The sequence below is a fragment of the Bombyx mori genome, chromosome 24, assembly GCF_030269925.1.
Source record: "Bombyx mori chromosome 24, ASM3026992v2".
Classification (NCBI taxonomy): Eukaryota; Metazoa; Arthropoda; class Insecta; order Lepidoptera; family Bombycidae; genus Bombyx; species Bombyx mori.
In genome coordinates, this window is record NC_085130.1 from 18,619,879 (window position 1) to 18,646,426 (window position 26,548).

The following is a 26,548-nucleotide window of genomic DNA, read 5'->3' on the forward strand; positions in this document are numbered from 1 at the left end:
TTCTAAAGTCCCAATATAGTTTCAACGGCTGTCCTTCAGACCGAAACGCATTTCTGCATCACGGCAGAAATAGGCAGGGCGGTGGTATCTATCCGCGCGGACTCCCAAGAGGTCCTACCACCAGTGATTACGCAAATTACAATTTTGAGGGTTTGATTTTTATTAAACGATGTTATTCCTTCACCGTGGAAGTCAATCGTGAACATTTGTTAAGTACGTATTTCATTAGAAAAAATGGTATGGACGGAATCTCTCCTTCTGTGCGAGAAATAAAACAAAACAATTACTAAAATATATTTATATATTTCGATTATTATTATTATTTACTTAATTCGGTAAAACATTATACTTAATTACTAAATCGATCGTAATAAATTACAAAGAATTATATTGCAGGAACACCCGCAGTCAATCTGCCAAAGTTCTCGGTTCTTTTACGTAAAAATATATAGACAATTCTGATTTTTCTTCAATCAATGATTTTTTATTTGTTTAGTCCTATAGAAATAGGGTCACAGAGTTTGAAAATAAGATTTTTTTTTTGTTAAATTTGAATGCATGCAATGCAAAATTTGCATGTTTGTATGTAAAGGAATCTTTGAACATCATTTTCTTCGACTTCGAAAGCGTCTGATCAACTAGACAAAACCGTCCAAGCTACATACCTTTGCGGGCTAATTAAATTTACTACAAAAGCCGGAGGGCCACAGAAAAATAAATATTCAAAAACAAAATACTTTCCGGGAATTCCCCCAATAACAGTCAAAGGTACCTTCACTTTTATATCGACTGATGAAAGGATATTTGGTTTAAGTGACATCTTTTGCAAATTTACAGGAGAGCCATTTATTGTTTAAAATTCGAAAAAAAAAAAACACCTTTAAATACTTGAATGGAGTTAACTTGATTGAATTAGAAATATCGAACTGTCGATGCTGATGCCAAATAAAACTCAGTTTGTGCTATAGTTTTACTGGACTGAACATTATTTTGATGTGAATAAAATAATACACTATAACCAATTAAACTTAGGCAGTGTTTCTCTCCTTCTTAATTTATCCTGCTCTAATAGTTTATAGCGCTGTTTTTAAAATCCTTCCACTTGCTACAGTGGCGCCATCTTAATTGGCTTTCTTTCAACATAGACTTATACATCAGATGGTACTCAAATGGTGTTCCCTATTTCTACCCTCCATGATTGAGGCGGTCAGCGCAAAAGTGGCCTAAACTTACCATAGTATGGAGATAATGAGGTTCGAATTTATCATTACAATAAATACCTCGTAGGCAAAAAAATACGCGCTAAAACGATGTTTACAAAGGCATCTATTATCTATGGATGAAACTAGGGATTGAACCGATTTTGCATCAAAATTGATTATGTTTTAAATAAATTGCAATACATAGGTAAGCACGAATATGAATCGTGGGTTAGACCAGTTTTGCGCTGATATCCTCAATTGCAATAAAACTTACGATCGAACGAACATTGTTTCAACAACATAACCCAGTTTAATAGTTATGATATAATTGCAATACATTTTTATTTTAACTTAAAAATACGATAGATTAATTATAATTAAGTCGACCAGATTTTGGCGTTCTAAAAACAGCGGACAAGCTTATCTAACGATAACCAAGCATCTATCTTTTAGCTCTAACACTAGGAGTAGGGACCCCGGTAACCGTACTCGTCGAACTCGATAAAGAGTTCGACGTGAAACCTAACCTAAGCTTCAGCCTGCTAAGTTTCTCGCCGGATCTTCGCAGTGGGTCGCGATTCCGATCCGGTAGTAGATTCATTCGCGAAGCAGCTGCTCTTGAGTTGTTAGGTCTCCTTCGGAGGCGCTCGGGTAGCTGTTAGCAAATCCAACCCCTCCTGGCTGAGCCTTTGCTCGCCCACCTGTCCTGGTGAAACTGGAAAGGCCTCCGGGCCACCAGTAATCTCTCAAAGGTAAAAAAGTATCTCTATCTCTATCCGACGACGATTTTATTGTATCAAAAACACACATCGAAGGGGCTATTTCGTTTAGGCGACATTCTTGCAACTTGACGGGAGAGCAATTTAAAATTTGCCAAAAAAACAATCATAACAAAACAAACTTCTTCGGCTGTTTGAATGGAGTAAACTTAATTGAAGTTCAATTAAAAACATCGAACTATTGATACTGATACCAAATAGAACGGACCAACAGAAAATAAATAATAGTTTCAAGAAAACTAACAAAATACGTTTTTATAAAAAATCCAACTAAAAAATAGAAAATACATTTTAATACATTTGAATTAAAAATAGTATAAGAAAAAATGATTTTATTGTAAAAAAAGTGTGTGGTGCTTTTCAGGATATTATCAAAATAACCCCTCTACTCATATCTGTTCATAAAATATTTATAACTACTGATACCATGCACCCCACGCATTTACACTATTTTTTTAAACTATTATTTATTTTTCATTTTTTAGTTGAATTTATATTTTTACAAATATTTTTTTAATATTGAATTCTCATCGGTCCTTAATAAGTATACCAAATTTCGAGTTAATCCGACGTTTTGAAGGGGGTCAAAATCATGTTCAAAGATTCCGTTACATACTAACACATACGTCTGAAGCTAATAAAAGCGTATTAATTACAAAGATAAATGTCACGTGTTAAGCGAACTGTTGCTTGAACCAAACACCCCTCGATATAGTTCCTTAATCAATACAATCATAAGCAATTGAGAATTTACATCGATTAAGTCAAACCTGTCTCCATATTTTTGAATTCTCACAATGCATGATGACCATCGGATCAGAATCATGTTCCACTGAGAAGATCTGGCTAGAAAGTCTATGGCTGTGCCTATGGATTAGTTTTGTGTACAAGATGAGTATGGTAATGTTTATCAATATCATCTTCATAGAGGCTATAGAGAGATTTTATTGCTTTTGAAAAATCGCGCTAAGCTCCTTCATTTTCGAAGCCAAAATCCGGTCAAGGTTTTTTTTCGTTTTTAAATTAAAATACTAAGATAATTAAAAAAAAGCGAAATCTCGACATCAGAGACGTATGGTCGGGTGATCCGGTTTTTAGCCAAAAATACGTGGTTTTTTTCACGGGTTCTCGAGAAGATAGCATTGAGAACGATTTGATCAGGGGTCATAAGTGACCACATACAACTTTTTTTTTAATAGATTGATCACTGGTGGCCCAAATCCCCTTCCAGCTACCGAATCTCAACCCTACCCGATGTGCACACAAAATTTCAGGCTATTTCAGCTTCGCCTTGACGTGCAGGTGAGCTCACGGCGCTCAAACTGGGTGCGTTGCTAACACTGGCCCTAGCAAGAGCCGTGCTTCGCAGAATCTACCACCGGATCGGAAACGCGACCCACTGAGAAGATCCGGCGAGAAACTCAGTGGGCTACGTCTATGCCGGAAATTTTGTGAGAATCAGTCGAGCCATTTCCGATTTAGAGTTTGGCAACAAACACAGCAACACGAGAATTTAATATACGAGATAATCAAGTGTGATACAATTAAAGTTCAAACAACGGACATCCGGCCATATGTCTCTGGAGTTGCGATAATTGATGCAACTTAAAATTACAATTGGAAAAGCTTGCGAAGCTACATACCTATCACGATGACGTACTAAATTTACGAATACTGTTACAACGGAACTGAGAGTTCAATCTTGTCCGAGCGCGTACGTGTTGTTGTCCACGGGCTCCGACGGCTAATTGAGACGAATAAGCCCAGGCTTATCGGCTTACCCATTCTAACTGGCGCCATCTAGGCGGGCTCAAATTCAAAGTGAAAAGTGATTATTTATGCCACCACTCACATTGGGCATGATTATCGAAGTTCTTTCTGGAAACAGTAATCTTATACCCTGTATTATGAGGAACATTTGAGTATCTCTAAGTATCGAGCATGTAAGCTCACGCTGTATTATATACAGGCTGTTGTTTTTGCAAATCTTTAACCCTTTGAAGTCTAGAGTTCAAAAGCATTGGACGTATGGTCTTACATTCGTTTTAAGACCGCAAAGGGTTTGAAAATCGTGCTTTATCTGATGTGTTTTAGACGCCTTCTTCGTTCACACTTCGTGAGTGATGCGGCCTTGCCGGCATTCAAATCTCGGGGAAGTTAGAAAATCTCGGGGTAGTCAGAAAATTCTGGGGTAGTTAGAAAATTCCGGGATAGTTAGAAAATTCCGGGATAGTTAGAAAATCCCGGGGTAGCTACAAAATCCCGGTGTAGTTAGTAATTGTTCGAGCACCTAATATACGTACCATTCAACTGTTTCTGTTCCGAGATGATTTGTTTTCGTGTATAATAAAATCAGCCATTTTTCATTTGCTACTCACAAAATCACTTCTATACCGCATTTTAAAATATGCTTTGCATTGAAAAAGCTTTTACTTATACAGATTACGTTCTAACTTTAATTATTTATGTATCGAATGGTGAAAGACTATTTGGTTTCAGCAATTTTTTACAACATTACAGGAGGGAGCCATTTCTTTAGTATTGTTAGAAATCTTATTAATTAGAACTCCCCCCGGTCAACGTTCTCGTCGAACCCGTCGCTCGCGACAAAGGGCTCGACGAGTAAATTAACCCACAGACACAGCCCACTGAGTTTCTCGGCGGATCTTCTCAGTGGGTCGCGTTTCCGATCCGGTGGTAGATTCTGCGAAGCACTGCTATTGCTAGGGCCAGTGTTAGCAACGTCGTCAGATTTGAGCCCCGTGAGCTCACCTACTAGTTAAGGTTACGCTGAAATAGCCTCTCAAGGTTATCAGCTTAGGTTTAAAAAATAATTCACATAATATGTTGATTGATGATTGTCGCCAATAGATAACAATACTAGTAATGTTGCCCCGCGCCACAGACTTTTGCAAATGTTCAATGATCTCAAATGTTATATTAATAATAATAATTAAATCACTTGGAGGTTCGTTTTATTTGGCTTTCTTTGAAACCCCTTTTTGATAAGAAGACTGTTTGAGTGAATCGTCCAGTGTCCACAATTTAAAGTTTGATATTTGTAAGAAATATCGTAGAGAGAAAAAAAAAAAAAAAAAAATTACTTCAGCTATTTCTATGGAATAATCTTAATTGAAGTTCAATTAAAAACATTGAACCGTCGATGTTAATATCAAATAAAACGGACCTTTAATTACAAAGATAAATGTCGCGTGTTAAGCGGAATGTTGCTTGAACCAAACAGCCTATCACTCCTCATTTTATATATATATGTATAAGTATCCTTATTAAATAGTATTCGCAATCTGAAACAAAAATAAAAATTACTGTGATAAAACAATTTTCTTTAGAATTTAAGTGCAATCGAGCTACTATCTCCCTGATTGTCGTCGTAGTCCATGGACATCGACAGTTCCGGCTATGGAATGAGCTCCCCTCCACGGTGTTTCCCGAGCGCTATGACATGTCCTTCTTCAAACGAGGCTTGCGGAGAGTACTTAGCGGTAGGCAGCGGCTTGGCTCTGTCCTTGGCATTGCTGATGTGCGACGGTAACCACTCACCATCCGGTGGGCCGTATGCTCGTCTGCCTACAAGGGCAATAAAAATAAAAGTATTTTTGACATTTGGCTATCTTTCAGACCGGAACGCATAGCTACTCCGTAGCGGGAATAGACGGAATGGTGACACCCACCCAACACTGACACACAACACCAAAACAGTAATACAGTCAAAACCGTTTATTGCGACATCGCTTAGAACAACATGCCGGTTATAGTAACCTAGAACAAAGGTCCCGGCTGAATGCTATATGACCGCCTTATTAAAAACATTGCTTTATACGACATTGCTAATAACGACATACCTCATAAAACGACCACATTTAACTAATATTTCGGAGAATTAGATCTGTTAGAACGACCGGCTAAGCTGTATTGTAAACAATTTCAATAGGTATCCACATTTGTCTTCAATGGCTATTAAAATCAGGAAAGAAAACAATAGGATTGTTTAGTCTAGGGTCTTTTCTAATTCTTAGAAAGCCCGCTTCTTCATATCTCTTCAATTAGTTTATTACTTATCTATACACAAGACGCACCAAAACTTTGTGGAGTTATTCGTGAAACTTTCAAAATGTCGCAAAGAAAAAGAAAACAAATTAATATTGAAGAAAAATCGCGTATTATGTAAATATATTTTTCCAATAATTCCCTATCGATTTGTTTGTACTTGCACGATACACATTAAGCATCACCGGTTGTTACGACTATCGGTTTTTACGACTGAATATGAGCAGTCCCTTCGATGTCGTTATAACAGATTTTGACTGTATTTATAACAACAAAAACAATAATATTAATAACTGGGAACAAATCACGCACGGTTATCAAAATTAAGACATGGCGGCGGTAAAATTATTAATAATTAATTAATTAATTAATTAAAATTATTAAAATTAAAAATTATTCATAATTAATTAATTAAAATTACAGAGCATAATGCGACTCAGTGACGCACAATGCCGAATTATGCTGAAGCTTAGTTGAGCATTATGCCGCATAATGCGCTCTTGTGCTGTAATTGGAAAACGGCTTATAATAACTAGAGGTCCCGCAGTAGTCGAAATTCGAATATAATTAATTGGGATTGTAAGTTTGTACACTATTATGATTGTATTTTCAATTCCAAGACTACACTATAGAAAAATATTAATAAAGACAAACAATATTTAATCTATTCTCAATTTGACAACAGACGTCAAGAACAAAAGTTTGACAATAAATAGTATGCATGCGTGTGTGCGTCAAATACATGGTAGTGTGTGTAATGTTTTCTTTATTGATTTAATGTATGTTTTATGCATTATTTTAAAAAAAAATTAGCATTGTGCACTTCTTCTCTATATTCTCTATAAGTGTGGAAAATTTCATACTCCTCCGTCCGGCGCAATTCTCGTAAAAAGGGATACAAAGTTTTTGCTTCACGTATTAATAGATAATAGCTGGGAACAAATCATGCATGGTCATTCGGCCGCAATTTAGGATTCCCTGTATTATGAGTATCAGAGACTGATAAACATACTTATATACGTTTAATTATATAGATAATAATAATTAACACCCACACGAAGAGCAAACCAATATATTCTTTTTAGATGGGTGGACGAGCTCACAGCCCACCTGGTGTTTGTGGTTACTGGTGCTCATAGATATCTACGACGTTAATACTTCACCCACCTTGAGATATTAGTTCTAAGGTCTCAAGTATAGTTACAACGTCTGCCCCACCCTTCAAACCGAAACGCATTACTGCTTCACGGCAGAAATAGGAAGGGTTGTGGTACCTACCCGCGCGGACTCACAAGAGGTCCTACCACCACTGTGCTTTCATTACACGATGTTATTGCTACACGATGGAACTCATTTGTGATCTGAATCAAGTGCATACTTCATTGGAAAAATGGTACCCGATTTTTCACGTCTCAATATCTTATCTTATCTTATATCTTTAAACGAGCAATTCTTGTATATTAATAGGTATATATAATCTGAATCTCGGAAACGGCTCCAACGATTTTCATAAAATTTAGTATACAGGGATATTTCGGGGGCGATAAATCGATCTAGCTACGATTTATTTTCAGAAAATGTTGTTTTGTTCGTGTTTTCAATAATCAACTCTTCCCGACATCTATTGGCGAAAATTATAACTATTTTTCTTAATTGAGGGCAACTAACCGCTTTAAAGACAAAACAAGATGGCGTTATCAAAAAAAAAAACCCGAGCAATGCTCGGTCATAATCTAGTAAATGAATAATTTAATTTAATTGAATAATTTAATGTTAATTCGAATTCTTTAATTATATTTTGTTCTATTTGCTCGATACTTTACAATGGAATATGCAATTTCGAAAAGGGCACATCTCTGAAAACGTAAAATGTTCAGGAAATGAAAAAAAAAAGATTATTTTCTAAAGCAAAGTGTAAATTTTTTTTTTTTTTTTTGCTTAGATGTGTGGACGAGCTAACAGCCCACCTGGTGTTAAGTAATTACTGGAGCCCATAGACATCTACAGCGTAAATGCGCCACACACCTTGAGATATAAGTTCTAAGGTCTCAGTATAGTTACAACGGCTGCCCAACCCTTCAAACCGAAACGCATTACTGCTTCACGGCAGAAATAGGCGGTGCTACCTACCCTTATGGACTCACAAGAGATCCTACCCACCAGTAATTACACAAATTATAATTTTGCGGGTTTGATTTTTATTACACGATGTTATTCCTTCACCGTGGAAGTCAATCGTGAACATTTGTTGAGTACGTATTTCATTACAAAAATTGGTACCCGCCTGCGGGATTCGAACACCGGTGCATCGCTCAACACGAATGCACCGGACGTCTTATCCTTTAGGCCACGACGACTTCATTAACGACACGATATTAACTTTTGAGATATATTTTAGTGTTAATTAGCAATTGAAAATTACTGGAATTATTATAAAATTGGTGTAGGTAGGTAAGCCTCAAAACTACATGTATATGAAAAAAACGTATTTGACAAGATATGCGACATGTGCCCTTTTCGAAGTTGCATATTCAATTGTTTTTTCGGCGAATGAGCTCTGAAAACCGACCCTCACAGGTCCAAACAAAAAACGTCTCAATTGCTTATATAGATACGGTTCAAATTCGCTATTCGATGAAGCGAAAACTGTTCAACAAATTACAATAACCTTGACCGATTTCCGTTTTGTTTTATCGTAGCATTATCACTTGTAGGTGCGCATGTGTGTGTGTCCATGCACGTGTGTGTGTGTGAGCAGCACGTGTGTGTGTGGGTGTGTGTGTGTGTGAGTCGCTAATGACATTAACATGCTAATAATATAAATGACTGATAATATTCACGTATGAACAGGTGTACAAAAATTTAATTGCGAATTCACAAAAGCGCTCTGTAATTAATTTGTAAGGAACATTGAAAGAATTAAATGGCTAGTTGAAAATTATTTGAATTTCATTGCTTTTTTTTTTTGAAGTGAAACTTCTTTATTTATTTATTTATTCACTATTACACTTCATGTAAAATTTACATTGGCGGACTTAATGCCTAAGGCTTTCTCTACCAGTCAACCAAAGGTAGTGCAGAGTGAATAGTGGTAGGTGCAATGAAATTTATGTTAAGTTACAAATACATACACAAAAAGGTATATAATATAAATACATATATACAAAATCACATATACATATATACATACATATAATAGGCGCATTCTTTAGGGGCATTGAGAGTGAAATTTAACTCGCGACAGATTCGTTACGGCTAGAGAGAGAAGATACGATTTAGTAGGAGTGAGAGTGAGAGAATAGAGAGAGAGAGAGAGAGTTTTCTTTATTGTACACCAAAAACCAAATAAACAGTGCGATACATTAAACACAAAAAAGTACAATTGGCGGTCTTATCGCTAAGAGCGATCTCTTCCAGACAACCACCAGGTGGACAAGAATCATTTGGAAACGAACTACGCGCGGTGTACCAATCCAGAGAAATACATATTATGCATATATGTACACAAACATACATACATATGTATATCTACGTATATATGTGTGTATGTGTATATGTATGTGCACACAATTTGAAGTCGTCGTGGCCTAACAGATAAGACGTCCGGTGCATTCGTATCGAGCGATGCACCGGTGTTCGAATCTCGCTGGCGGGTACCAATTTTTCTAATGAAATACGTACTCAACAAATGTTCACGATTGACTTCCACGGTGAAGTAATAACATCGTGCAATAAAAATCAAACCCGCAAAATTATAATTTGCGTAATTGCTGGTGGTAGGACCTCTTGTGAGTCCGCACGGGTAGGTACCAGCACCCCGCCTATTTCTGCCGTGAAGCAGTAATGCGTTTCTGTTTGAAGGGCGGGGCAGCCGTTGTAACTATACTGAGACCTTCTTATATCTCAATGTGGGTTGGCGCATTTACGTCGTAGATATCTATGGGCTCCAGTAACCACTTAACACCAGGTGGGCTCTGAGCTCGTCCCCCCATCTAAGCAATAAAAAAAAACCGGTACCATTTCTCCAATGAAGTTCGCGTTTGATTCAGATCACAAATAAGTTCCATTATGAAGCAATAAGATCGTGTAACGAAAGGGTAACTATGCCTGTCGCGCTTGTAAAGAAACATATAGCCATCATACAAGTCAGACCCGGACCTCACGTCTCAAGCTGAGCGGTGGCATTTATAGTGTCTACGGCCTCAAGTTCAACATAAGGCCGATGAGCTCTTTGAATCATTACAAAAAAAAAATAGTTTGAAAAAAACTAACAAGGTACGATTTTATAAAAAAACCATCTAAAAAATAGAAAATAAATTTTAATTAAAAATAGTGTAAGAAAAATTGATTTTATTGTAAAAAAAGCGTGGGGTGCTTTTCGGGATATTATCAAAATAACCCTTCTACTCATATCTGTTCATAAAATATTTATAACTACTGATAACATGCACCCTAAGCTTTTTTTTACAATAAAATCATTTTTTCTTACACTATTGTTAATTCAAATTTATTAAAATTTATTTTCTATTTTTTACTTGGATTTTCTATAAAAAGGTATTTTATTAGTTTTTTTAAACTATTATTTATTTTTCAGTTGAATTTCAATTTTTTTGATTGTTTTTAAATATTGAGTTCTCATTGGTCCTTAATAAGCATACCAAATTTCGAGTTAATCCAACGTTTTGAAGGGGGTCAAAATCGTGTTTAAAGATTCCGTTACATACATACATACGTCTGAAGCTAATAAAAGCGTATTAATATGTTTGTTTTAATATTATTTAGCACTGAATCCGACCCTGAACTGTTTGATGATGTCGATCGACCTCAGCCGAATGCGTGATGACTGCAAATGAACTTCAAGCTACATCGACCTTGAATCTCTGACGTTATCTTCATGAGAATGCGATGTGATGTGCAATCGACGCATCGGTCAACACCCATACCGGATCCGGTGGACCGAATGATAAACAGTCGACGTCGCCCTAAACACGTCATTACGGATCTTCCCGATCCATTAACGGTGCTTTTAGGTACCTCAAGCACCGGTCGCCGTCCTCGTCAAACCCGTAGCTTGCTACGAAGGGCTCGACGAGCGAATTAACCCATAGACACAGCCCACTGAGTTTCGCGCCGGATCTTCTCAGTGGGTCGCGTTTCCGATCCGGTGGTAGATTCTGCGAAGCACTGCTCTTGCTAGGGCCAGTGTCAGAAACACTCCCGGTTTGAGCTCCGTGAGCTCACCCACACGCCCGGTTACGCTGACATAGCCTCTCAAAGGTATCAGCTTAGGTAGGAAAAAAAATATCAACAACGAATTCTGCTTGTCATAGTCATACGAATGTTTGCTCGATGCGGGAATCGAATCCATGACCCTCGGCGCAAAATTAGGGCCGATAACTACTACACCGCCAAGTATTTAGATGCTTCTGTTGAAGTCCTTCGTTTTAGTTAGCTTATTCGCTTTGTCAACCTTTCCTAGCTTTTTTTTTATTGCTTAGATGAGTGGACGAGCTCACAGCCCACCTGGTGTTAAGTGGTTACTGGAGCCCATAGACATATACAACGTAAATGCGCCACCCACCTTGAGATATAAGTTCTAGGATCTCAGTATAGTTACAACGGCTGCTCCACCTTTCAAACCGAAACGCATACTGCTTCACGGCAGAAATAGGCAGGTTTGTGGTGGTACCTACCCGCGCGGACTCACAAGACGTCCTACCACAAGTTTACATACATAAAGCTTACACAAACGGTCATTACATAAGCAGTCGGTTGTCTTCAAATAAATAGAGGTCGTGTCTGTGCAATGTTTTAACCCAGCGAGAGAGGCCGGCTGCTGTAAAGACGCACTCAACAGACGATTAATTATTGCGCAAAATTATTTCCGCATTCACGCAACTATAAAGTTCACGAATTGGCTAACGAGGTCAAAATCGAACCAAAGGCTTTTTCCTAGTTGCTTTTTAAAGATTAGGTCCTACTTTGAAAGGTCAATGAAGCTAATGGACGTGACCAAAGACCAGAATTGCGGGGCTTACACTGAGGACTCTTTCCGAGTCTCATCGCAATGTTACGCGCTGGGGTTCGGGATAAACAAAATTCCACCAAAGCACATTTAAAACTTTATTGGTGGTAGGACCTATTGTGAGTCCGCGCGGGTAGGTACCACCACCATCCTGCCTATTTCTGCCGTGAAGCAGTAATGCGTTTCGGTTTGAAGGGCGGGGCAGCCGTTGTAACTATACTCGAGACCTTAGAACTTATGTCTCAAGGTGAGTAGCGCATTTACGTTGTAGATGTCTATGGGCTCCAGTAACCACTTAACACCAGGTGGGCTGTGAGCTTGTCCATCTATATAAGCAATAACAAAAATTGTCTTGCCACGATCGACTGAACTAATAGCCACGATCGACGATTAGTAACAAAAAAAAGTAATTAAATCGAGCTTTAAAGCTCACATAGGGATTTTTTTTCTAAAGGCTCATAAAAAGCCGACACGACTGGCGAACATGTGTCGCGCATGTGTCGAGTAATGAAAGGTTTAGACTGAAAGGTCGGTGCGCCGGAACAAAAAAAAACCTTGCAACATTTAATTTTGTACAAACAGATGTTTGTGTTGCCGTAAAATAAAATTATTAACGATATACCTACCTACATATATTTGAACATCAACAATAACAACATCAACTAGACAATTCGACCGCGCGTCGAGGATCGTTTTTTTCCCTACCTATGCTGATAGTCCTGAGAAAAAAAGTTAGCCGCAAAAAGTTAAACCATAAACCGCACAATTAATTTCATGTTTCTGTTTACCCTATCGTTATCGGATCAGGATATCAGAGCAAAATTGCAGAATTAATGTGTCGTCAGGCCACTCAGCTTCTCGTCGGATCTTCTCAGTGGATCGCGTTTCCGATCCGGTGGTAGATTCTGCGAAGCACTGCTCTTGCTAGGGCCAGTGTTAGCAACGCACCCGGTTTGCGCCCCGGGAGCTCACCTATACGTCAAGGAGAAACTGAAACAGCCTCTCAAGGCTATCAGCATAGGTAGGGTTGAAGGGTTGGAGGGTTAAGCGCATTTCCTTAGCTTCAAAACCACATACATATCAAATTTTTTTTTTTTATAGCTTATATGAGTGGACGAGCTCACAGCCCACCTGGTGTTAAGTGGTTACTGGAGCCCATAGACATCTACAACGTAAATGCGCCACCCACCTTGAGATATAAGTTCTAAGGTCTCAATTATAGTTACAACGGCTGCCCCACCCTTCAAACCGAAACGCATTACTGCTTCACGGCAGAAATATGGTAATAACGAAATGCTGTTTGATTGAAGCGATAGTTCTCTTAACACGCGACATTTATCTTTGTAATTAAAGGCCCGTTTTAGTTGGTATCAGCATCAACAGTTCGATGTTTGGAGGGCAAAGGTAAGGAGAAGTCGCATATGGTAGAAGCTTGAAGAAGTGTCCCACTTTCAGCACTAAATAACAGTTCAAAAATCCTACAGAATGGCGCTAGCATAGGCACAGGGTATGGATATGAATTGAGCAGTTGTTAACTGATTGAAGTATGCTGTGTTAGGAAATTTAATATATTTAATGACTAGAGTAGTTAGTGACAGTGTAATGTACAAGACCTCACACGTTTACGTAGTCCAAACTAATTTCGTCAATATAACCTAAAATTATTGCTGTGGTAAAACGTGGAGACATCGATTGCATTTTCTTATCAGCTTTAAATATAATACTTTTTGTGATTTTGTACTGCTTATAGTTCTTTCGTCCTTTTCTATTTCTTTATCTTATTCAGCGCCTTTTTTCAAATTTACCCGGTTGCTACTGTAGCGCCACCCTTATTTAGCAGATTTTAACGGACACTTTTTTACACACAGAGACGGTTCTCCTTACCCCTACCCTCCATAGTTCGATGTTTCTGATCGAATTTCTATTAAGCTTACACCATTCATATGAAGCTTAAGATTATTATTTTTTAGTTACGATATTTTTTCTATATACTCAGATAGAGGCTTGCGACATTCAAATTTCTCGCGACATTTTCAAAGCCGCTGACTGACCTTTTAAGCCGACCAAGAAAACGCTTATATTACGTAAAATATTGTTTTAATTATTCTCCACACACAATGATGTTGAAAGACATCTGTTAACACAGCGAACATTTACAAGCCAACTAGCTGTACCCATCCGCTTCGCTGGGCATTTAAAATTAACATTACTAGTGGTCCCCTGGTAGTCGAAATTCGACTATAATTAATTGAACATTATAGGTTTGTACACTATTATGATACTATTGTCAGACTATTATACTTCTATTATCACATATTTCGCCAAGACGATATCAAAGACAAGTAGGTATTAATAATACGGGAAACAAAAACTTTGTATCCCTTTTTACTAAAATTGCGCGGACGGTGGAGTATGAAATTTTCCACACTTATAGAGAATATAGAGGAGTGCACAATGCTAATATTTTTTTTAAATAATGCATTTTCATACTCCTCCGTCCGCGGAATTTTCGTAAAAAGGGGTACAAAGTTTTTGTTTCACGTATTAATATATAAGATTATTTCTCATCCCCACAAAGATTCTCATCATTAACGCCCCCGCAACTGGTGTAGGGAGTCCAATACTCATATAAATATTAGCCTATTCATTAAGTTCATGTATTTTCTACATGGATACCAAGTTTCAAGTCAATTGGATCCATGGTTCAGTAGTTATAACGGAACATCCGTAAAGACCACTGTATATTTATACCTATATATTAGTCTATCCTCTCGTCTACAACATACAATTACTGATGCTAAAATTTCTAATATATTCTTTGATCGACGAGTGAAAGGATAATTCGTTTAAGCTACATTTTTTATTTATTGCTTAGATAGGTGGACGAGCTCACAGCCAACCTGCTGTTAAGTGGTTACTGGAGCCCATAGACGTCTACAACGTAAATGCGCCACCCACCTTGAGATATAAGTTCTAAGGTCTCAAGTATAGTTACAACGGCTGCCCCGCTCTTCAAACCGAAACGCATTACTGCTTCGCGGCAGAAATAGGCGGGGTGGTGGTACCTACCCGTGCGGACTCACAAGAGGTCCTACCACCAGTAAGTACATTCTTGCGACTTTACAGGAGAGCTATATACTATTTCAACATGGTAAACATAATTGAAGTTCAATGAAACACATCGAACCGTTTATGCTGATATCAAATAAAACGGACCTTTAATTACAAAGATAAATGTCGCGTGTTAAGAGAAATGTCGATTTAAACAAAACAGCTTTTTTTCCTACCTGTGCTGATAGCCTTGAGAGGCTATATCAGCGGAACCTTAACTAGTAGGTGAGCTCACGGGGCTCAAACCTGACGACGTTGCTAACACTGGCCCTAACAAGAGCCGTGCTTCGCAGAATCTACCACCGGATCGGAAACGCGATCCACTGAGAAGATCCGGCGAGAAACTCAGTGGGCTGTGTCTGTGGGTTAATTGACTCGTCGAGCCCTTCGTCGCAAGCGACAGGTTCAACGAGAACGATGACCGGTGCTTGAGGTACCTAAAAGCACCGTTAATGGATCGGGAGGATCCGGTCAAAGGGTTAATTTAGATTAAATACCATTTTAATATAAACGTTCCGCTTATTATTCATACCAAATAAATATCTATTAACATCGGGTTTTTCCTTTGATGTCACATTACTGTTTGCAATAAGATAACAATCAGCATAGCGGCAAATACATTTAAAAGATTAACATTTTAATGGCACTAATTTAATTTTTTACTGATGGTACGGCGTCTTGTGAGTCCGCGCGGGTAGATACCACCGCCCTGCCTATTTCTGCCGTGAAGCAGTAATGCGTTTCGGTTTGAAGGGTGGGGCAGCCGTTGTAACTATACTGAGACCTTAGAACTTATATCTCAAGGTGGGTGACGCATTTATGATGTACATGTCTATGGGCTTCAGTAACCACTTAACACCAGGTGGGCCGTGAGCTCGTCCACCCAACGAAGCAATCTATATATAAAAAAATGAATTTCTGTTCGTTAGTCTCGCTAAAACTCGAGAACGGCTAGACCGATTTGGCTAATTTTGATCTTGAATTATTCGTGGAAGTCCAGAGAAGGTTTAAAAGGTAGAAAAAAATGAAAAAGCTCGGAATTAATATAATAAATAAAAATAACAATTTTGTTTTTTCTTTGATGTGTCCCCCGTCGGACGGATTCTTTTGGTTTATTTTAAGTTTATTTTATACTAGCGACCCGCCCTCGCTTCGCTTCGGAAACATTAAAACACACATGAAACAAAAAAAAAAAAAAAGTAGCCTATGTTCATCAGGGACAATGTCGGCTTCTAATGGAAAAAGAATTTTTCAAATCGATCCAGTAGTTTCGGAGCCTATTCGAAACAAACAAACAAACAAATCTTTCCTCTTTATAATATTAGTATAGACAAATGTTTAGGGCTTTTATTTATCAATTGAGGCACTACGAAGTCTGCCGGGTCAGCTAGTAAAAGATATAAAAAAAAAACGTTCACTGGAAAATTCTCGAAAGGATCATTCGTTCACTGGAAAATTCTCGATTAAGTCGCTTAAAGTTCCGACTTAGAATATACGAACTGAAGATCCTAGATCTAGTAATAAGGAATAGTCATTTATGAGTAATTTGTAATCAAAACCGACTCACTACTATGATATTGTGTGCAGTGATCCAGTACAGATAAAGAAACACAGTTGTATTGGGCATGAAAATGATTTCCGATCTGTAAGGTCACCGCTAAAACTCAATTGGTACGTGACCTTTTACTTCTAGGAGGTAGGAGCCCTTTTGAGTCCGCGCGGGTAGGCACCACTGCCCTGCCTATTTCTGCCATGAAGCAGTAATGCGTTTCGGTTTGAAAGGTAAGGCAGTCGTAACTATACTGAGATCTTAGAATTTATATCTCAAGGTGGGTGGCGCATTTACGTTGTAAATGTCTATGGGCTCCAGTAACCACTTAACACCATCTAAGCAATAAAAGAAACTTAAACTTAGTTCTTAAGCGACAGGATTTGACAAACTTCAAAAGCTACTTACATCTCTCAGGGCATGGTCTGACTGCCTTGGGCTCTAATGCTGTTAGTCCTGGAGAGCCTCTTCCCTATTGTCTGAACGTGGAAGCCAATGTTGATCAGCATATCGTGGTCCAGAATCTTCCTCCCGTCAAACAGGTATGCCGGCTTCATCATGTTGTTGTAGATTTTCTTGAAGTCCAGGCTCCTGAATTCGTCCCACTCCGTGCATAGGATGATGGCGTGAGCCCCTGATATCGCTGAATAGGCTGAGTCGTGGATCGTAATGTTTTTCCGTACCTGGTGAAAACCACAGACCAAATCAAGCCATTAGCTTTCATGTTAATTAATTTAAACTAGTGGTCTCCCAGTAGTCGAAATTCGACTATAATTAATTGATATTATAAGTTTGAACTTTAATATTGGGTCTTTTTTCAGAGACTATTAAACTTCTATAATGACAGATTTCGTCAAGACTATACTATAGACAAACAATATTAATCTATTTTCAATTTGACCAAAGACTTAAAACAATAACTAAAGGTTTACGTTAAACAAAGAATTTGTATATGTGTGTAATTTGTGTAAATACATGGTAGTGTGTGTAATGTTTTTTTTAATGCAAAAATGAAAAAAAAAACATTCTGCATTCCTGCATTCACATTCTAGAATGATTCTACTAAAATAAAATACTTAATTGCGTTATCTGTAAAACACTAAGAAAACAACATTTAAAATCTTTATTCTCTTTTTTTTTTTTTAATTATTATTATAAACAATATTATTGAATTATGTAAAAATTAACTTTTTTCTCAACCAAAGACGGGTCAGTAAATTTATCAAAGAAAAACTAAATATTTTTAAAACCAAAGAGTTTTAAGGGTTTTTAATAAGGTTTTCATAATAAAGTTTTTTCTTTACATTTATTATGAATTATAAATATATTATTAATATATTAAAGAAAGAAGGCAATGCGTATAATTGAAAGATATATGCTTCAGCAGACCAGAGAGAGGAGTATTCCAAACATTATGATTATTGAATATGTTATAAATAAATGTTAAGATGGTAGTTGTAGTGTGTTAGTGAGGGTACTTGTTCTCTTTTTAATAAAAGGATTGCTAAGTGCGGGTTGCATAAAAACAGACACACAATGAATTGATTTGTTACCGAACACATGTGCTTAAGTTCATCATGAAATTTTAATAATAATACATAATAGTAGTACAAATATGTCTTAATGCAAATAAAGTAGTAAATTTGCTTTGTTCTTTATTATAGAGTAGATCGGTGTTCAAGCCCATCAGATGGAGGTAAAAAAGTCAATATAATTGCTTAATATAGCAACAATCACTGTGCACATTAATAACAACAAAATATGTGAATATATTAAAATAATATAATATATCGTGTAATAAAAATCAAACCTGCAAATTTTAGTTTGCGTAATTACTGGTGGTGGAGCTCCGTTTCCGGTATTGAAAGTGTCAACACGTACGCTAAAGACCTCCGCGTGAAATAACTTATAAACAGTGCAAAAATAGTGAATACAACACTATTCCAGTGACAATCTAATAAAACGAAGACTATTAAGTTACTTAGAAATAAAAATCAGTGCAGGCGATTACTTACTACGAAAATAAATAAATTCATTCACTGTCATTATAACCTAAAAAGTGATAATAAATAGAATAGACTCGTCACTTACATAGTGCCAACCTTACAACATTTCATACAGTGTCAGTCATAGATTATACACTTAATATATTCGAGTGTCAGTGACGGTAGTCGATATCAACATCGGGGCTGCCAGTAAAATAATTAAAAATCTCTACAAAAAACAGTGAAAACACCACAAAACTAGAAAGTTACCAGAGTAGTAAACCAATATGGATAAAAATATGGAATTACTTCTACGTAAACTCGAAGAGAAATTAGATAAACAAGCCGACCAGATAACAAAGGCGGTAACTAAGAACGTCACAGAAGCTATAGACGAGAAAATAAATGCGATAATTGAAGAAAATAAACTCCTCACAAACAAAGTATCCGAACTAGAGTTGAAAATTAAATCCTTAGAAAGAGAGAAACGAAAAAACAACCTCGTCTTCTTCGGAGTAGACGAAATAGGAAAATCCGAGCGAGAATTAGTAGATTATATAAAAGATACCATAGAAGATCTAGGAGTGCAAATGAACAGCCAAGAGATTAGTAACATATATAGAATCGGAAGAAAGACGGAAAACAAAAACCGACCAGTCGTAATTTCTTTAACAACCCTGTGGAAGAAGCATCTTGTACTCAAGAACAAGTCTAATCTCCCGTCAAATATATATGTTAAAGAGGATTACTCCAAGGAAACTCTGGAAAGGCGCAAAAAACTACAATCCCAAGTGGAAGAAGAAAAAAAGAAAGGTAACATTGCATATCTAAAACATGACAAGCTCATAGTAATAAAACCGGACGACAATAGCAGAGAAAAAAGAAGGCGAGAACCCTCAGATTCTCCCAATCAAGCAACACAGAAAAAAATCAGTACAAGTAATTTAGCCAGAAATACAACCAAACCAAGTACTAAAATACAGAAAAATGAAATTATAAGACCAAACATACTGAGTTATATAGAGAAAACAAGATCCGATACCTGCCCCAATACCCCAAAAAATTAATTAAGGCCCTAGAAAACCGGAAACAAATAGAAACGGCTAAAACAATTAGACTTAAGCAAAAACAACGAACAAATTGTCTCCCACAACGGCTGGTCTCCGCGGGAGCACTAGACCAAAACCCTCCAGCAAAAAGAAACGAAACATTCCACATTGCAACACTCAACACAAGAACTCTGCGAACACAGGAAAGCCTACTTGAACTGGACAAGGCGTTACAAAATATAAAACTGGATATCCTGGGAATATGTGAAATGAGAAGGCTTGATGAAAAAATAACTGAACGAAACAACTACATATTATATCAGAAAGGTGAAACAGCAGGCCAAAGAGGTGTGGGCTTCTTAATTAAAAAATCATTGAAGAACTTTATACAAGAACTGATAGGCATTTCAGACAGAATAGCAATACTCAACATTAACTTACCAAGATACAAAAAACCCTGGACAATTATACAAGCATACGCACCCACAGAATTAGCATTGGAAAGTGAAAGAGAGGGATTTTACTGCACACTATCTGATATTATAAAAAAATATTATAAGAACTTTCTCATAGTCATGGGTGACTTTAATGCACAAGTTGGCTGTAGAGAACCCGGAGAAGAACTGATAATGGGCAAACATGGATTTGGAAAGAGGAGTGCAAACGGACATCGACTAATTGAATTTTTACTACAAAACAACTTAACAATACTAAATTCGCTCTACAAAAAAAAACCCAAAACCAAGTGGACTTGGATATCACCTGATGGAAAATATAAGAATGAAATCGATTTCATAATAACTAACAAACCAAAGTTTTTCCAAGATACACACATTATTCAAAACTTAAATTTTAATACGAACCACCGTATGGTACGTTGCCGTTTAGAAAAGCATCAACCAAAAAGAAGTAGAAATAATATTAAAAATAAATTGACATTAGAACAACACAAAGAAAAAATAGATTCATCGTCCATCAACACACTGAAAGAAATAGTAAACTCGAACAGAAGTGTCACAGAAAAATATGATCTCATGGTCACACAACTGTCAAAATTGAGGAAAGTAAATGCAACAAAAGATGTGAAGTTTGGTGCGAAGACAATGGAGCTCCTAGAAGAACGAAAAGTACTTATAACAGACAAATCAAAAACTGAAGAAAACCGTAAGTTAATATCTAAACTGAGCAAAGAGATTCGGGAAAGCATAAGAAAGGATAGGAAATTAAGAAGAACGAAAAAATTAGAAGATGAAATTCTAAGAACAGGGGGAACAAGAAAAGCTTTTAAGGAATTAAGAGAACATGGAGTGGAATGGATACCAAAACTAAAAAGCAACAGCTCCAAACAAGCAACAAATCGCAGAAAAATTCAGAGTCTTGCTACAGATTACTATCGAACTCTTTACTCGGACAATGACACCGACCGAGAAAAGACCGCCGTTAACGATCCTAGTACGAATAATAAAAAAGTACCACCAGTACTCTTGCAAGAAGTACAGAAAGCCATCATGTCTCAGAAGCCAGAAAAATCTCCAGGACCCGACAGTATATCAAATGAGCTGATTAGAGGTAACGAAGAAGAAATAAGCCCAATCCTAACCAAGCTATTCAATGATATTGTAACAACAGGTGTCATCCCAAAACAATGGAATGAGTCACATATCATCCTCCTCCATAAGAAAGGAGATAAAGATGATATTGGCAACTACAGACCAATCAGTCTAATATCAAATGTGTACAAAGTCTTCGCAAAAGTAATTCTAGAAAGAATAACAAGGGCTTTAGACGAAAACCAACCGATCGAGCAGGCAGGATTTAGAAAGAACTACAGCACTATAGACCACATCCACACAATCAAACAAGTTTTGGAAAAATACAATGAATACCAGAAGACTTTGTATATCTGCTTTATAGACTACTCCAAAGCATTTGACAGTATAAAACACAAATTTATTTGGCTGAGTCTAAAACAACAAGGAGTGGACGATATATATATAGAACTAATCAAATCCATCTACAAAAAAAGTAAAAGCAGTATTAAATTAGAGTCAAAAGGAGACCCCTTTCCAATAAACAGAGGCGTAAGACAAGGTGACCCATTATCTCCCAAGCTGTTTAATGCAGTACTGGAATGCACATTTAGAAGATTAAACTGGGATAACTATGGTATTATAATCAATGGAAGTCGCCTCAATCATTTGAGATTTGCAGATGATATTATCTTGCTAGAAGAAGATCCTAAGAAACTTGAACACATGATTAAAGAAATAGTAGAAAAAAGCAGAGAAGTAGGGCTAGAAATTAATGCAGATAAAACGAAACTAATGACGAACTCAACAGAAAGGAACATAGAGGTAAACGGAACCAAGTTCGAATATGTGAAGGAATTCGTTTACCTAGGACAAATTATATCTTCTGAAGACTCCATGTCCAAGGAAATAAACAAAAGAATAGCATGCGGTTGGAAAAAATACTGGTCCTTGAAAGAGATAATGAAGAATAAAGATCTAGGTATACATATCAAGAGAAAGACTTTCAACACTTGTATTCTCCCTTGCATGACTTACGGATGTGAGACATGGACACTAACTGACAAACATAGAGAAAAACTTGCTAAAACAGAGAGAGCAATGGAAAGAAGCATGTTGAGTATCAGACTTAGTGACAGGATTCGAAATTGGGAAATAAGAAGGAAGACAAAAGTAACGGATATAATAACTCGTATAGAAAATCTTAAATGGAGTTGGACAGGACATATGCTACGTTGCAAAAAAAACAAGTGGAGCAAACAAGTTACTTTATGGTATCCAAGAGGGGACACCAGAAGACAGGGGCGACCAAAAACGAGATGGAGCGATGATATACGCCTAACCCTAGGACCATACTGGACCAGAGTTGCAGAGGACCGAGCCCAATGGAGAGAGCTGGAGGAGGCCTATGCCACGAGGCACGCCGAACTCCGAGATATACTATAAGAAATAAAATGTAAAAAAAAAAAAAAAAAAATAACACAAAAATGTTAAATTTCATGGTTGTAGTTCGGAAATAAAGGGCTTTATTATTATTATTATAATTACTGGTGGTAGGACCTCTTGTAAGTCCGCACGGGTAGGTACCACCACCCTGCTTATTTCTGCCGTGACGCAGTAATGCGCTTCGGTTTGAAGGGTGGGACAGCCGTTGTAACTATACTTGAGATCTTAGAACTTATATCTCAAGGTGAGTGGCGCATTTACGTCGTAGATGTCTATAGGTTCCAGTAACCACTTAACACCAGGTGGGCTGTGAGCTCGTCCACCCATGTAAGCAATAAAAAAAATTTGAATAAATTTCGGTAAAAAACATGACATAAAATTTAATAAAATACATGTTTACCGTGAATGTAATGTGAAACGTCAACTTTGACGTCTACCTTGACGATTTTTTCAATTTGTATGAAAACTTTAAAAAATTATATCTCATAAACCGTGAGTTTCCGCAACTTTAAATTTTGCAGCTTCCTGTTTATGAGTAGTATCTACATAAAAATTGTGAACTTCCAAATCGACGGACCAGGAAAGTTTAACCAGCATTTGTATTAAGTAACATTTTTGCAACTTTACATGAGAGTAATTTAAAGTATAAAATTTAGAAAAAAATTCATAACAAAAAACACTTCTTCAGCTATTTTAATGGAGTAAACTCAATTGAAGTTCAATTAAAAACATTGATAGCTATTGATGATAACACCAAATAAAATGCACCTTTAATTATTAAGAGAAATGTTCTATGTTAAGCAAAACATTGCTTAATCCAAATAGTGTTTCAGTCCTCTAAATATATGTTAAATATCTTTTTTATTTTTTTTTTATTGCCCTTGTAGGCAAACGAGCATACGGCCCACCTGATGGTGAGTTGTTACCGTCGTCCATGGACTTCAGCAATGCCAGGGGCAGAGCCAAGCCGCTGCCTACCGCATTTTATCTAAAATTGTATCCCCTCTTTATGATATCCTTCCAAATAACATTGCCCAGCCTATTAATATTAATTCTTTATTAACTTTAGTCTATTCTAAACATGTAAATATTCTGTGTCAATTTTTATCTGCTAATTATATTTATCTTTAAAGTAGTTATTCTAACATATAGTTGTTTGTGCTGCTCTTATTTGTATTACATTTGGCTCAAATTTATTTGTATTTAGATTTAGTAATTTTTCTTCTCTAAGCACCTGTTATTTTGTATATACTTTGACATTGGCAAAATCAATGCCTAAGGCATTGGAGCCAAATTCTTTATAAAAAAATAATCTAAAATAATAAGTACTTCAAAAAAGAGAAAAAAACTCACTTTCTCAGGCTCTGAGGTAACATAGGGATTGGTCAGCTCATAGTATATCTGGTCGTGCTCCACCTTCGGATCATAAATGTGCAGCTTTGCACCTTCGTCTAATAACGTACTGCAGACATATATGGCAGGAGACTCTCTTGTGTCCCCTGTGTTCTTCTTGAATGAGAATCCGAGTATAGCTATTTTCTTATCTGATACTGTATTGAAGAGTGCCTCAATTACTTTCCGAGTGAACCTGGTCTTCTGGTAGTCGTTTAAGCTCACCACTTGCTGCCAGTAGGCTGCCACTTCTGGCAGATTCAAGCATTCACACAAATAAATCAAATTTAATATATCTTTCTGGAAACAACTGCCCCCAAAGCCGATGGAAGCCTCAAGGAACTTGGGGCCAATACGAGAGTCCCTACCAACAGCTCTGGCCACTTCTGACACATCAGCACCTGTTGCTTCACAGACAGCTGATAACGAGTTGATGCTCGATATTCGTTGGGCAAGGAAGGCATTTGCTGCAAGTTTAGACAGCTCTGAACTCCAAGTATTGGTTGTCAGGATGTTCTTCGCCGGGATCCAGTGTTCGTACACCCAGCATAGTTCCTGAACAGCTTTCTGGCCTTCTGGGGTGTCTTCCCCGCCGATCAGAACTCTTTCAGCCTCAACAAGATCAACTATAGCGGTTCCCTCTGCTAAAAACTCAGGGTTCGACAGGATCTGGTACTCAACGCCAGGTTTGGTATTGGCACGAAGGATTTTCATAATAATTTCAGCAGCTTTGACTGGAACAGTCGATTTCTCGACGACAATCTTATTGCTGGTGGCCAGATCCGCTATCATGCGGGCTGCGCTCTCTATGTACTTCAAGTCTGCAGCTCGCCCTTTCCCATTACCTATTGTCTTCGTGGGCGTGTTAACGGATATAAATATTAAATCGGCTTCCCGAATGCTTTCGGCGATGTTCGTTGAGAAAAATAAATTTTTACCTCTACATTCGCGGACTACATCGTCTAGGCCAGGCTCGTAAATCGGTAGCTTATCAGAGTTCCATTGCTTTATCCTCTCTTCGCTTTTGTCGCAAACCGTTACCTTAATATTGGGGCATTTCAGTGCTATAACACTGCAGGTTGGACCGCCGACATAACCAGCTCCTAAACAGCAGATTTTTTGTATCACCATTTCAGGAAACCTTCAGACACAACCGCCACGCTCAAAGCACAACAATAAACGATGTTTTAAACTCGGTATTTTAATCGAAAATAACTTTTTAGTGGTCGTAATAATTAATTACTAATCGGAATGATAATCAGTGTTACTTTTAAATTGATTGTAGATGTCGGCCGATTAGACGGGACATATCGTTGTGCCGTGAGTGGCCGCGGGCTTTTATTAACGGGATTTGAATTTTTTTAGATGTATATTTAGCGAAGTAGAGATTCTTGGATCGTCGCGAGCGGTGTCAATGACATTTGGATGTAGTGCTGTGAATGTAAATAGCGCACTAAGGAATTTTAGTTGAAAATTTATAGCGAGAAGCTTATTACGCTATGTAAATTTTCTAGTATGGTACAATGAACGATTAATATCATAGCAACGACATATATTACTGCTATTTCGTCCAGAAGTAAATATCTGCATGTCGGAGCATGTCGGAGTCGAACCGACTAAAACCTCCTGTCGCTCAACAACCAACGTCCAAACCTCACATGAGACAGAACTCATGAAAAGGCAAAGGAGGGAAAGTGAAGTGTTTAGTGCGGAGCACATCTCTCCCATCACCCTCCCCCTCGGGACGCCGGACTGGCGGTCGTCGGCGCCACGACCACCAGCCCTCTCGGTCGGCAGGCTATCCGGAGCCTGCCTAGATGGCGCCGGTTAGAGTGAGCAAGCTAAGCAGTAAGCTTTGCCAGTAAACATGCGATGCGCTATCCGATGTGACAGCTTTTTTAATTCTGTAAAACCTTGATTTATACACCTCACTATTGTTATTAGCGCCAATAGTGACGTGCAAATGTAGTGCGAAATCTAATTAGATTTTTTCATGTAGATTTTAATCGTAATGGTATTTTAATTGTAAACATTGGAATTCGTGTAGGAAATATTTGGCTACATTGATAACTGATCGTATCTATACGCGCAAAACAGCGTTTAGTACTAAATTGCGAAGTTAATGTATGTAAGTGTGAACTAAAGAAGGGGCACAAAGGGAAAATGTTCTTTTTCTCTTCAATTCAACATAGTTCACCAGGAAGAAAAAGCAATAAGAATTAAAATAGAAATATCTCTCTGTATCTGTTTCGGTCCACAATAAAATTGTTGAATTTTTTCCTAGCTTTGCAATGTACGCAAATTTCCCGATAAAATGACATTTCTTAGTTAAATACAATATTGTTGATTAAAAAAATAGTAGCTTGTTCAAGCTATAGTTAGAAATGTGTATCACCTGAGAAAGCTATCGGTA

At 37.4% G+C, this 26,548-nt stretch overlaps 1 protein-coding gene across 1 annotated transcript; it reads right to left on the reverse strand.

Annotated features, from left to right (window-relative positions):
* Positions 1-283: 283 nt before the first annotated feature.
* Positions 284-25,266, reverse strand: LOC101740272 (UDP-glucose 6-dehydrogenase). Its single transcript, XM_004925086.5, has 3 exons — positions 24,097-25,266; positions 17,143-17,417; positions 284-5,286 (listed from the first exon to the last, which is right to left on the reverse strand). The coding sequence occupies exons 1-2, from the start codon at positions 25,264-25,266 to the stop codon at positions 17,148-17,150; spliced, it is 1,440 nt and encodes a 479-aa protein (XP_004925143.1). The 3' UTR covers positions 284-5,286; positions 17,143-17,147.
* Between the last annotated feature and the right edge of the window lie 1,282 nt (positions 25,267-26,548).

Excerpts from the sequence above, each read along its gene's own strand:
- LOC101740272 (XM_004925086.5), bottom strand. The coding sequence starts at position 25,266 with ATGGTGATACAAAAAATCTGCTGTTTAGGAGCTGGTTATGTCGGCGGT. Across the intron at positions 17,418-24,096 it reads TTACCTCAGAGCCTGAGAAA|GTACGGAAAAACATTACGAT; the intron begins GTGAGTTTTTTT and ends GGTTTTCACCAG.